Genomic DNA, 14,136 nt, shown 5'->3' on the forward strand with positions numbered 1-14,136 from the left:
TGCATATGGTCACCAGGCACTGATAACTACTGTAGGAACTTTACTGCATAGTAGATGTGACATGCATTATGTTTACCTGATAAGCATGGTTGTGTTTTAATACATTCCACTTTTTCTGCATTAAGCTGATGGTGTGCTGGTCTCGTTTTTTGATCTCTTTGGGATTGAATATGATGAGATCTATCTATCTATCTATCTATCTATCTATCTATCTATCTATCTATCTATCTATCTCCTCAACAACTGCAGATGACAAATACATGTCAAAACTGACACTTCGTAAATACTGCTTTATTTAGATTGCAATCCATCATCGATGCCTGTCTGTTTTAATTAGACAGCAAAACCAACCTTTAGTAAATATACCCCCAAGACTCACCCAAATTAATAGTATATATGAGATGCAGTTGAGATGCCGTAGGACGGGATGCTGGCCGTCGAAATACCGGCGCCGAAATTGCGAAGGGGGATCAGGATACAGGCGTCGGCATCCCAAACCGCCGTACTACCGTACATCCAGGGCCGGGTAAGTATGAGCTGCTTCCTGGGGAAGGGAGGGTTAGGGTTAGGCACCCCCACGGGAGTGTTCGGTTTTGGGTGCGGGGAGGAGTGGTTAGGGTTAGGCACCATCGAAGGGAGTTTAGGGTTAGGCACCACAAAGGGAGGGTTGGGGGGAAGGAAGGAGGGGGGTTAGAGGACTTACCTGTCCGCGTTGGGATCCTGAACTGTTGGGCCTCCGGTGTCGGGATATTCAGCCGCCACTATTTCATACCCTTTCTGTATATATAATGGCTGTCTATTAGGATTCCCTTGCCAAAGCATTACCCCTGACCGCTAGTCAGCCCAGGCCAGGGATTCCTGTGGAGCTGGGCACCCCCTTCAATGAAGGGGTCCCCCTCTCCAGGCCACCCCAGACCTAGGCTGATAGCCCGGGAGCAGTGGGTGCCGGGTTGATTATGTAGTGTGGTGCAATTGATACTAGTACAAAGATGTATTCCTGTTTTAGGACAATTCTTTGTTGGGATTATGAGGCAGATTCAATTAGGTGCAGTAACTGCTGGAACTGGTCCCGGTAGCTGCTGGAACTGGTCCCGATGGCTTCCATGCGTTAACTGTAGAAGGCAAATTCTGCTCGCAGCCTATGGAGCTGTCTGTTAAATGCGCAACTCAAGCTGAATTAAATCTGCCTCTGTGTTTTCCTTTGGACCAATTGATTATTAATAATTAATCTGAATCATTGTATTTGATAGTGGGATGTCATTTTTTTATTCTTTTACAACCAGTCTGGCTAAACGTGGCATGTAAGTTTGGGTAGATACTATTTTGAGACATGGAAAAACTGTCACCTTTATAATTTACACGTTGTGAACAGTCTATCAAATGTATCTGACACCAAACTGCCTCAGTCGCTTAAGGGTACAAGTGAATACACATACATTAATGGAAGAGAACATTAAGACGTTTGTCTTTTGACATGATTGCTCTAATTATAAAAAAAAAAAAATCTTTTATGCGGTTAGATTTATTACCTCCCTCCCCCCAGTGGTAAAAGAAGTGCTTTTTTATTACAGCTGCTTGTGACCATAAATTTGGCTAATCTAAATCTAGAATAATAGAATGTGCCTCTTAAACATGAGCGAGAAGTACAAACAAGCTCTTTAGATTGTTCTGTGTCTACCAGGACAGGTTGCACCCGGCCCAGCATATCCCTTGTTATGTTTCTAATAGCTGTCAGAGGGCCAGCATTCTCTAATGCTTCATATCTAGACAGGCACATATGTCTGTTTTATTTCACAAGGGTATAACTGTATTATCAGGATGCGGATACAAGGGACAAGCTATTCTTTTAATATAACAAGTAATGGTTAACACATAGTTGTTTTTAGCATCTTTATAGCAGTTTTACTTTCATTTAACCTGTATGTAAGATGTGTTGGGAACTGAGGAACTAACGAGAGCTTTCCTCCTACTGCATCTTCTCAGGACGTAAACCAGGGATTGCCCGAGGTAAGAATAGGTTTTTATTTTGTCCTCTTCCTCCTTGCCGTACCCATGCCGCTAAACTCCACATTCCCAGCATCATTCTACCAAGTTTAAATTGCATCCTAATATTGATAGACATATAACCAACATATTTTGCAGCATTGATCCATCTACCATACATCATCAACTGGTGGGTGGGGGAAGGGAAATGTATTTATGTCCATTGGTCTTATTTAGTCTTTAAAGGCAATGCTCACTATGCATGAGTCGGCCTAGTTTTTCTAAATATATGTAACGTATAAAGAATTAATTGTTCTTCATTAATCACATATTATTAATATGATCTCATATATTGATCAGACAGATATTTCCCCCTTGTTACCATTAGAACAGCTAAGCCTAAATATTCCGACAGTGGCTGCGTGTTTGCATGACATTCCTAAGCTTTTGACACGGTCCCACATCGCAGACTGATAAGTAAACTTGAAAACTTGGGACTGGATTCTAAGATGGTTAAATGGATAAGAACTTGGTTGCAGAATAGGAAACAGTTGTAGTAAATGGAGTGCAGTCTCAGGAGGGAATTGTTACAAGTGGAGTACCCTAAGGTTCTGTACTTGGACCAGTGCTTTTTAATATCTTTGTTGGTGACATTGCAAATGGTATTAAAGGGAAAGTATGCCTTTTTGCGGATGACACAAAAATATTCCACAGGGTAGACACACCAGGAGGGGTAAGACAAATGATGGAGGATCTAGGTAGACTAGAGGAGTGGTCAAGAACATGACAACTACAGTGCTAAAAATGCAAAATCATGCACTTGGGTCTCAAAAACCCAAAAGCTAACTATAGCATTAAGGGTACTCTAATGGAAACTACAGAGCAGGACAGGGATCTAGGAGTCACTATTTCAGGTGACTTAAAGGCAAGTAGCATTGTAACAAAGCAATGAGAAAGGCAAGTCAGATGCTTGGTTGCATAGGGAGAGGACTCAGTAGCAAGTACTAAAACACAAGGAAATTAGACTGGGGGGAGGGAGGTTCAAAGGAAATTTAAGGGAAAATTACTTCACAGAAAGGGTGGTAAATAAGTGAAATAGCCTCTCATCAAAGGTGGTAGAGGCTAATACAGTAGAGCAATTTAAACATGCTTGGGATAGGCATAAGAATATCCTTATGAAGCACACATAGGGTTGAAGTTACCAAAAGGTAAAAAGGGCAGACTAGATGGGCCAAGTGGTTCTTATTTGCAATAAAATTCTATATTTCTATGTTTTTTTTAAGAATGCTCCATCGGAATGAAGCTTTTCTTAGACATTACAGAGCAACCGGAAAACAACAAATATTCTAGCGCCTAGATAACACCTGCAGTATTAGAGGACCTTCAGCAGTTTTTATTAAAAAAAAAGGGGAAATTGCAAACCCCACATAAACACATATAAGAAATAGAATTGCGCTGGTGAATACAGTCAGCATGTATAAAAACCCTTTCTTCTTCTGGATCCATAGGGTCCACAGGAACTACCTTGGGAAATATGGGGTTTGGAGGAAACCAGGCACCAAACAACGCTTTCCAGTCCCAGGATGCACTGGGTCCTTCCCCATGTATATCCCGCCTCCGGCCACAGGTCCTCAGTTTTGTCGTTGGTGCGGCAGGAGACGCACCATTATAACAGACGGGACTGAGGCAGACCCAAGTTTTTTTTTTTTTTTTCTTTCCATGAATTTAGCAGCAGGGCGTCTTATAAGACACCTGTGCTGCAACTCCATCTTCCCCCGCGGCACCGCAACGCCAGTAACCTGTCTGGTCATTTCGTCAGGGTCTCAGTGGAGCTTGCTAGCTGTGATGCCGCAACCTAGACTGCAACCGGAGGACACAGGAAAGTCTGGTAAGAGCGAGGCAGTCCTTGCTTGCAGCTTGGGAGATGCATTGGAAGCTGCTGCAGTGAGGGCCCGGTTCTGTCCGCTCCCAAACTAGACCACTGGGGGCCAGCTTCAGAAGCATTCTGTTGCTGGGAGGCCAGCCTTCCCGATTGGTTGTGCAGCATAGGGGTGGTAAGCTCTCACTCCGACAGCCTCTCTCCCGACTCAGATGCCAGGCTATGGAAGTTTTGCGCGCCTGGGTCGCTTCGCCCACCTCTGTATATGAGACTTTCACTGACCACGTTCAGTGCTCTGTGAAAGCGGTTTGGTCTCAGGAGGTGTTGGGATCTCCCTCTGTACCTCTCGCCCAGGGGCCAGGTATATAAAACTATATATCCTATCAACTCTGTTAGGGTGTTGAGTAGTTGATTCAGAGCCCATTTGCAACTAAAGGTTGTATCTGCATTGTATGTGACTTTGTGCTAGCGCTGCTGTGTTTATATACTGCCTTTTATTTCTAAACTGTCAGTTACTGTATAACTATCACTGCTATTTCTCCTCATCCCTCTGATAGGGTATAGGGGTTTTCTTTGTGCTTTAGCATTTACTAGATATTTGTGAAGGTGGTCACATTGCATTGTTACCTTTATACTTGTATATGCTAAGCATAAAGGGAAACAGGAGTTCATGCAGGTTTTATTTATGACTGTCAATTATAACTATCACTGCTATTGCTACATTTAACCCTCAGCTAACAGGTGTGTAGGGTTAAATTGTACTTCACATTTACTTGTGAAGACTGAGCTACCCATCCCCCTCTCTCCTAATTAATTGAGGATGGTCATGCCCTGCTAAATTCAGGGGTGATAATCCCAGTTCCTTTGGCTAACAAGGATGGAGTTATTACTTAGATTTGTTTTTGATTCAGAAACTAAATGGGTCTCCTCGCTTTATTCTGAATCGGAAATCTCTCAACAGGTTCATCCATGTGCTCAGGTTCCGTATGGCGACTCTACGGTTAATTATGCTGGCAATGGAACCTGGGGATTTAATGGTTCCCTGGACTTACAGGATGCATATCTGCATGTAGCTATTGCCCAAAGGTTTGAGTTTTGCTGTTCATCAGCAACATTACCATTGCCCTTTGGTCTGTCCACAGCCCTCAGGTGTTTACCAAGATTATGGCAGTCATGACTGCTCATCTCAGATGACAAGGAGTCAGGATACTGCCATACTTGGATGACCTGATATTGGCACAATCTCAGGATGTTTTACATCATCCTCTCCAGCTGACGGTGGCCTGCTTAGAATAGCACGGCTGGATTGTCAATTGGAAAAAGTAGTTACTTTTCCCAATTCACAGGATGATACATCTGGGAGCGCTCCTGGATTCTCAGGTGCAGAGGATCTTTTTGCCAGTAGAAAAGATTTCAGCTCTACATTTGCAAGTGCGCAAATTGCTCCACAATCGAAGAGCATCAGTCCACTCAGCAATGCAGGTCCTGGGGTCCATGGTTTCCACCTTCGACATGGAATACGCCCAGTTCCACTCCCAAGCCCTTGCAGCTATTAACTCTGTCTCGTTGAAGCGGTCAGTATCAGTGGATAAAGTCTCAGACGATCCTTTTCTCCCCAGAGGTTTGGCTCTCCCTGGCCTGGTGGCTTCAGACTGCTCATCTAAACAAAGGTCGCCCTCTGTGGATCCCAAGGTGGGTACTCACCACCACAGATGCCAGTCTTCGAGGATGGGGCTCGGTGACAAGTTATTGCACTTTCCAGGTAAGATGGACGTCTCAGCAAAGTCACCTGCGCAAAAATATCTTGGAACTCCTGGAAGTATACATTGCGCTGGTTCTAGCACGAGACCCCCTTCAGGGCAGGCCTGTCCTGATCCAGTCCGACAATGCGACCGCGGTAGCCTACTTCAACCATCAGGGAGGCACGCAAAGTCGGGCAGCCATGTGGGAAGTGGCAAACATTCTGACTTGGGCAGTATGTCATCTTCCGGCAATTTCGGCAATATTCATCCCAGGAGTCCACAACTGGGAAGCAGACTTCCTGAGTCGTCAGGACATACATGCCGGAGAATGGGCTCTACACCCAGAGGTCTTCCAGTTCCTATTGGACAAGTGTGGACTGCCAGATGTGGATCTCATGGCCTCACGGTACAATTACAAGGTCCCCAGGTACGAGTCCAGGACAAGAGACCCCTCAACCACCTTCGTGGATGCGCTGGCAGTGGGGTTGGATTTCAGGTTGGCTTACCTGTTTTTTCCATTCTCTCTTCTGCCAAGAATTCTCAGAAAATTCAAACAAGAGGGCAGCAGGGTGATTCTAATAGCTCTGGTTTGGCCCAGGTGCCATTGATTCACCGACCTGATGTGTCTCTCCATAGATACTCTGCTCACACTTCCTCTATGGCCGGATCTGCTAGTGCAGGGTTCCTGCCTACATCCGGACCTACCTTGTCTGTCTTTTATGGCTTGGCTCTTGAGTCTTCCATCTTAAGAGCCAAAGGTTTTACCAGCTCTGTGATTCATATAATGCTTGCAGCAAGAAAGCCTTCCTCTGCCCGCATCTATTACAGAATTTGGCATTCCTTTTTTTTTTAATGGTGTTCCCATAGAAAAGTTGAACCTAAGGTTATTAGGGTCTCTCAACTTCTATCTTTTCTCCAGGCTGGATTAGATCTTGGTCTCCGTCTGGCCACATTGAGAGCACAGTTTTCTGCGCTGTCAGTTTGGTTTCAGCGTAGAATCGCTCCCTTGCCGGATGCTAGAACGTTTTTGCAAGGCGTTCTCCATCTGCAACCATCTTTTGTTTTTCCGGTGGCACCTTGGGATTTGTCTTTGGTTCTCAGGGCGCTACAGGCTCCCCTCTTTTGATTACAGGGGACCGCAAGTGGTTGACATCGAAGACACCCTTTTTCTCCTCGCTATCTCCTCAGCTCGCAGAGTCTCTTGATTTGGCAGCACTTTCGTGTCGCCCCCCATATTTGATCTTCCCCCAGGATAGAGCTGTCCTTCATACACTGGCAGGCTACTTCCAAAAGTGGTATCCCGTTTACATATAAATGAAGAAATTGTTGTAACGGCTTTCAAATTTTCAGGCCTTTCTGCTGGTGAAACTTAATTGGATGTGGTTCGAGCCCTTCGTATCTACGTGGATCGTACTAACTCCATTAGGAAATCAGATGCACTTTTTGTTTTGTATGGCTTTCACAAATGTGGTTGGCCAGCTAACAAGCAGACTCTGGCTCGGTGGCTGCGTATGACTATATCTCCAGTTTATGCGCAGGCTGATCTCCCTGTTCCCAGCAGGGTGACAGCACATTCAACTCGGTCGGTGGGACCTTCTTGGGCGGTTAGGCATGGCGCCACAGCTGAATAGCTGTGCAAGGCAGCCACTTGGTCTTCCGTTTATACCTTTATCAAATTCTATGCATTTGATACTATTGCCTCCCAGGATGCTTCCTTTGGGCGGCGGATCCTCCTGTCGGCTCAGGAGCATCCCCATCCTTAAGGGAACTGTTTAAGGACATACCCAGGGTAGTTCCTGTGGACCGTATGGATCCTGAAGAAGAAGAAAATAAGAGTTATGGTAGACTTACCTTTGATAACTCTCTTTCTTCGAGGTTCACAGGGCACCCTCCCTGACATACCTGGCTTCAGGAGTATCTACTCCTTCTTGTCACTGATTCCCTCTTATTTGTATGAGTGTTTCTAGTGTAATGTATACTTCTTTCTTCACTTTCCTTCTGCCAATGGGCTTGTTTACAAACTGAGGACCTGTGGCCGGAGGCGGGATATATATGGGGAGAACCCAGTGCATCCTGGGACCGGAAAGCGTTGACTGTTTGGTGTCTGGTTTCCTCCAAACCACATGTTCCCCAAGGTAGTTCATGTGGACCCTACTGACCTCGAAGAAAAAGAGTTATCAGAGGTAAGTCTACCATAAGTCTTATTTTTAATTGGACTGATCAAAGTATCTAAAAATGTTACTCTGTATGGGTGCTTGCAACACATTTGTTACAATTTCAATATTAAGTATCTCTCTGCAACTTTTGTATTGTGTCCAAGTCAACAGACCAAGGTAAAGTGCAAAAAAATGACCTTTTAGCTTATTTGCACCAAAAAGAATTTCCATATGAAGGTCTACCGTATTGTTACCTGCTCCTTAGTTGGAATAATGACCGGGTTCTTGGAATCTGATCTGGATCACAGCACTATACTCACCTTGGAATAAGCACCACATCAGATTCCTAGAAGCCGGTCATTATTCTAACTAAGGAGCAGGTAACAATACTGTAGTGTATACCTTCATATGGAAATTCTTTACGTTGGTCTATTGACTTGGACTCAATTCAATTTAAAAGTTGCAGAAAGTTACTGAATACTGAAATGGTAACAAATGTGTTGCTAGCACTCCATACAGAGTAAAATATTTAGATACTTTTATATTAGAATATTGCCATTTATTGTGTTTGTTGTTGGTTGTCGTTATATACATCCTGTGTCTTAATTGATCAGTCCAATTACAAGATTTTTTATACATGCTGTGTGTATTCATCAGCACGGTTTTATTTCTTATAAGAGCAACTGGAAACCCACAAAACATTTAAATTCTTCTGTGCTCTTTAGATTAATACGCTGTATACATACACTAATAAACTATACGTTCCACAGCTACACACTGCTTTTCTTTCTGCTTTACAGGGGGCAGATGGCTCTCTTACAATTTGTACATATCCCTTTGTCTTTGATGCACAAGCAAAGACTACTCTGCTGCAGACTGATGCCTACATACAGATGCAGGTACGTTCTTGGCTTACATCACATAGCTAAAATATACTATGGGAAGTATAAGACGTAGTGGGTTGGGATCGTGATCCTGGCACTGATAATGCCGGCGGTTAGAATCCCGGCAGCGTAATCTCAATGGTTGAAATCCCAACGTATGCAGGTATGTATTCTAGCCCTTTCCCTAACCCTCCGCTCCCACAGCCTAACCCTCCCCCTAGTGCCTAACCCTAATACTTAACGTCGGGATCGCAACCGTCTGGATTCTGTAACCGGGATTCCGGCTGCCAGCATTGTCTACGCCAGGATGGTGATCCCATCATGGTTTCAACCTCTTACCAAATATATAACATTGTAGCAAGCTAAATTCTAACACTACCAAATTTACATGTGATTTTAAATATTAAGGAATAATCAAACAGTTGTGACTATTATGAAAACTTAAGTTTTTCCTTATAGTAATTTTTAATTTCGATTATGAGCTCAGCTGTTGATTTTAAAGTATTGAATTGTGATTTAAGGATATAAGGCTTAGGGGTCTATTTACTAAGCAGTGTTAGGAGACAGAGTGAAAAGTGATAAGAAAGTGATAAAGTGCCAGCCAGTCAGCTCCCAACTGCCATCTCACAGGCTGTGTTTGAAAAATGACAGTTGGTAGCTGATTGGCTGGCACCTTATCACTTTCTTATCACTTTTCACTCTCTCTCCTAACACTGCTTAGTAAATAGACCCCTTTATCAGACAAAACACACTTCAGCTGCTGAAGTCCCTAATGTAGGAGTAGGTGAGAGTGATTTCTGCTCGTGTTGGGGAGGGGGGGTGTACATTCATTTGTTCTTATTCTTTTTTGAGCTATAGTCTTTTCTTCTTCACGTTCCATAGGGGACACAGGCAGAGACCATGGGTATAGAGTGGAGCAGGAGGAATCCGGGCATCAACTAGTTAAGCTTCTTCTCCCAGCAGCCCCAGCTCCCCCCCCCTATACCACACCCCCTTCCTCAGGCAGGCCAGTTGAGTTTGGTGCCCTGCAGGAGCAATGTACATGTTTAGAGATCAGCAGTCTACAACCATGGCCAAAAGTTTTGAGAATGACACAAGTATTGGTTTTCACAAAGTTTGCTGCTTCAGTGTTTTTAGACCTTTTTGTCAGATGTTACTATGGTATATTGAAGTAAAATTACAAGCATTTCATAAGTGTCAAAGGCTTTTATTGACAATTACATTGTTTATACAAAGAGTCAATATTTGCAGTGTTGACCCTTCTTTTTCAAGACCTCTTGTTGGACAGATGCTCTTCAGGAGAGCCTCATCTCAGATTCCCATAGGAACGTTCTACTGGCATCAGGTGAGAACATCATAGGGTGGCCTCTTATATAGGAGAGGCAACAATAGATACTCGTGTCCTAGCTTTCACAGCGTACGCATCCTCAGTGGCTGTTAGGCGAGCTCTCTGACTAAATTTCTGGCATGCTGACTCAGATTTTAGGGAGGCCATAGGAACTCTTCCACTTTCAGGTCATTCGTTGGGATCCTGTTTTAGACAGTATTGTAGCCACAATGACGGTATCCAGGACGGCCTTCCTCCCTTCTGTGACCTAGGTCGCAAACTTCTAGTTTTCACTTCTTTTATCTGGAGGGAAGGGCCAACCTTTCTGAAGGCTCTGGGTTCAGGCCCCAAACTAAACAGTCCAGGTCTACCAGTTATCCTACCTCCCAGGCCTACTGTCCAGCTCTGTGTCTGACAAAGCAGACCTCCACCTAGGGGGGTCCCAGCGTGGGAGGCTGACTTTTGCTGTTTCCATCACCTGGATGGCAACCACATAGGACGCCTGAGGCTGAGGTTTTTTTTTTTGTGACTCTTCAGATTCCGCGTGGAGTCTCTATCCATCATTCTGGCACCAGATCTGGGGAATCTCAGGGCCTTCTTGGATTTCCGAGAGGCCTATTTGCAGGTTCCTATCCGGTCCAGTCACCAGAGTTTCCTCAGGCTTGTGGTCCAAGAGGAGCATTTTAATTTTCAGGCATTGCCATTTGGTCTTTCCATGGCCCCTTTTGACGAAAGTCATAGCAGCTAATTGTCGCCGCAGGGGCATCAGGTTTCTACCTTTTCTAAATAGCAGTCTGATCCATGTCAGGTCTCCGGATGTTCTGAAGGAACGTCAGTCTTCCGATAGATCTCCTCCAGTCCCATGGAAAGCTCATCAATGGGAGACATACCATCTGGGGCCATCTGGGCATCCACCCAGGCGAATGGGCGCTTCACCCAGATGCCTTTTGGATCCTAGGTCTTCGCTGTTGGTTGCCAGACATCGCCTCGATGGCATCTCAGCACGAACACAAACTACCGAAGTACTGCTCCTGTGCCAGAGCTCCGGGAGCCCTTCGGTTGGACGCCTTGACGATCCGACAGAAGTTCAATCTCTTGTGCATCTTCCCTCCTACCTCATGGATTCCACTGGTCCTCCGTAGGCTGCAGTGAGAGGTAGGCATGGTAATCCTGGTTGCCCCCTATTGGCCATGGTGATCTTGGTAAGCAGGTCTTCTATCAACGTTCTGCTGTGTCTTACTTTGCGGCCAGTTCTACTGTCTCAGGGCCTGTTCTTCTGTCTGAATCTGGCCCATGTCGTTGCTTTTGACACCTCAGTCTTGAGCACTGAACAGTTCTCCAGGTCGGTCATTCATACTATGCTGTATGCCCGTGAGCCCTCCTCTGCAAGACCTTGTCACTGCTTTGGCGGATTTACCTCACTTGGTGTTTTGACTGGAATTTTAATTCCAGAGTATATCCCTCTCTTGGGTCCTCATCCTTCTGCATGCGGGTCTGGGTTTAATCCTTCGCCTCTCTTCTGTGAAGTAGCAGGTTTCCACACTTTCTGTCCTCTTCAGAGACAAATTGCTCTGATGCCTGACGTACGAGCTCCCTTCAAAGTGTTCTTCTTGGACGGTGTTGTTCCTTGGCTCCTTTGATTTTGTCTTCGGTGCTTCAAGCTCTTCAGTTATCGCATTTTGAGGACTCTACTGACATTCATTGGATTACTTGGCTGACCATTTTCCTATTCTCTATGCCGTTGGCCAGGCGAGTGTCTCACTGTGGCGCGTTGTCCTGTCCCTCCCCATTGTTTTCCACTTGGACCAAGCTGTTCTTTGAACTTGCTTAGGCTCTCTTCCCACGGTAATCTTCTCATCGCCCAGGACCATTTGGTCCCTGTGTTTCAGGCACCTGATTGTTCTACAGAGGAGGCCTCTTTGGACATTGTGCGGGCCCTCCGGATCTTTGTGGATAGGATTCGGGTTCTTCGTAGGATGGATCACCTTTTGGTCCTCTACAGATTTCGTAACATGGACTGGTCGGTTTCCACATAGCATGTGGCCAGTTGACTTCGTTGGATTATCTGTCACGCTTCAGTCCTCTCTGTTCCGTCTTTACTGTCTGATCCTTTCACCAGATTGGTGGTTACTTCTTGGGCAGCTCGCCAGGGGTGTCTCGGCTGAGCAGCCTTGTAGTGCGGCCCTATAGTCCTCCGTTCATACTTTGTTCTGGTTCTGTTCATTTGACACCTACGTTACCGCAGACACAGTTTTTGGCCGAAGGGGTCCCCAGTGCAGCCAAGGCACGTCCCCTTACGTAATTGGATAGCTTTGGGATGTCCCATGGTCTCTGCCTGTGTCCCCTATGGAACGTGAAGAAGAAGAAAAGAGGACTTATGTCTGGTTAAGTCCTTTTCTTTGAACTCCATAGGGGACACAGGCCACCCATCCTGACGCAACGGACTGGCAGGGTTTTTTACTCTGCTTCCAGTCCTCCTTTACCGTTTCTGGGTGTTTGGACCAGTATGTGTAGGTTGGTCTTCCTTTTCCTCTACCTGAGGCTGGGGGCAGGGTATAGGGGAGAGGAGCTTAAGTAGTTAGTGCCCCGGACTCCTCCTGCTCCACCCTATATCCATGGTCTCTGCATGTGTCCCCTATGGAGTTTGAAGAAAAGGACTTAACCAGGTAAGACATAAGTCCTCTCTTTAAGTTGCGGATTGAACGTAATATAGCAGCGCCTAATCAAATTCATGTTTTATTAGATGGCGGTTGACCAAGCCCACAGACAAAATTTTTCATCCATGTTTCTCCCAGTGGTTGAGTCAGTGGACCCTTGTCTTATCTTAATAGTACGCAGAGACAATATCGTGGGAGACGCTATGGAAGTTTTAAGGAAAACAAAAAATATTGATTACAAGAAGCCACTGAAGGTAAAGTAGATATTATTAAAAAAAACAGTATACATTTTTTTTTTATTTTAGTATCTAGTAACATTTGGTTCTATAACATTCACTAAAACTATTGAATCTGTTGGTGATCACTACAGGTAATTTTTGTAGGGGAAGAAGCCGTGGATGCTGGTGGAGTACGTAAGGAGTTCTTCCTGCTGATTATGAGAGAACTCTTAGATCCAAAGTATGGGATGTTTCGTTTTTATGAAGATTCAAGACTCATCTGGTTTTCTGACCAGGTACAGAATATCATTGCAGTGGTACTATTCGGCAGCGTCTGTATCTGACTAGACCGTATGTGACAGGGATTAGCTTATATTATAGGAGTTTCTCCGTTTTTTTACTTCCTTCCGTAACTGGGAGTAAAGTGAATTTCTAATGGTTCCTTTTTAAAATACAATTCCTCCAGTTTCCTTGCCTGAATTGTTGGGAGCTTCCCACACTGGGACCTCCTTTTCTGTTTGTATTTGGGTGTCTCCAATGAAATGTACAAAGAATTTGTAGTAGGCTATAGCCAAATTACCCTCTTCTTAATGGGAAGTAGTCACAATCTTGACACATGGGATGACGGCGCTTAGAATACTGGCACCGGAATCCCTACCTGTCAGAATCCCAGCACCGACATCCCGACCTCCGGCATCCTGAAGGTAAGTAGTCGGGGGACAGGGAGGGTTAGGTGTCAGGATTAGGCACTAGGGGGAGGATTAGGGTTAGGAACTATGGGGTTAGGCACTAGTCTGGGAGGTTTAGGATTAAGCACTAGGGGCACAGGTTAGGTGTAGGGGAAGGGTTAGGATACCTACCGACAGATGTCTGTATCCTAACCCTGTTGGGATGCTGGCGTCGGGATTTTGACCGCCAGCATCCCGTACCCAACCCATTCTTAACACTTCAGGCCACCAATGGTCAAAGTCCCAACACCAATGGTTATTGCACTGGGGCTTAAAATTTAAATATCAGGGCTTTGTTTGTGGAGGCTACTTTCATCATAAATGCCAGCAGTGCAGTAAGAGGGGTGCAACAGGTAGGGGCGGGCCATATATTGAATTAATTCATGTAGAAATTTACTCTTTAAAGCTATTGTTCAAAAGATTCCCTTTGATTAGAGGGAGAATGATATTTTTTCTAAATTCTGCAACATTAATAGTACTATAAGGTAATTTACATTCATAGAAATTTTGTTCTCTATTCCTAGACCTTTTAAAGTAGGATCAACGATCTAATGAGCCATAA

General features: G+C 44.9%; 1 protein-coding gene across 2 annotated transcripts in view; it reads left to right on the plus strand.

Annotated features, from left to right (window-relative positions):
* HERC4 (HECT and RLD domain containing E3 ubiquitin protein ligase 4) overlaps window positions 1-14,136 on the plus strand; it is a 116,937-nt gene that overhangs the window by 55,726 nt on the left and 47,075 nt on the right. The window contains exons 16-19 of one of the 2 annotated variants that reach the window (XM_088476326.1): window positions 1,984-2,007; window positions 8,561-8,659; window positions 12,715-12,882; window positions 12,999-13,142. In XM_088476326.1, coding sequence (XP_088332452.1) covers window positions 1,984-2,007; window positions 8,561-8,659; window positions 12,715-12,882; window positions 12,999-13,142 — 435 coding nt within the window. The remainder of the gene's footprint in view (window positions 1-1,983; window positions 2,008-8,560; window positions 8,660-12,714; window positions 12,883-12,998; window positions 13,143-14,136) is intronic. The other variant, XM_088476328.1, reaches the window with a different exon arrangement.

This window comes from Taudactylus pleione, unplaced genomic scaffold (assembly GCF_031769625.1).
Source record: "Taudactylus pleione unplaced genomic scaffold, aTauple2 ptg000016l, whole genome shotgun sequence".
NCBI classification, from domain to species: Eukaryota; Metazoa; Chordata; class Amphibia; order Anura; family Myobatrachidae; genus Taudactylus; species Taudactylus pleione.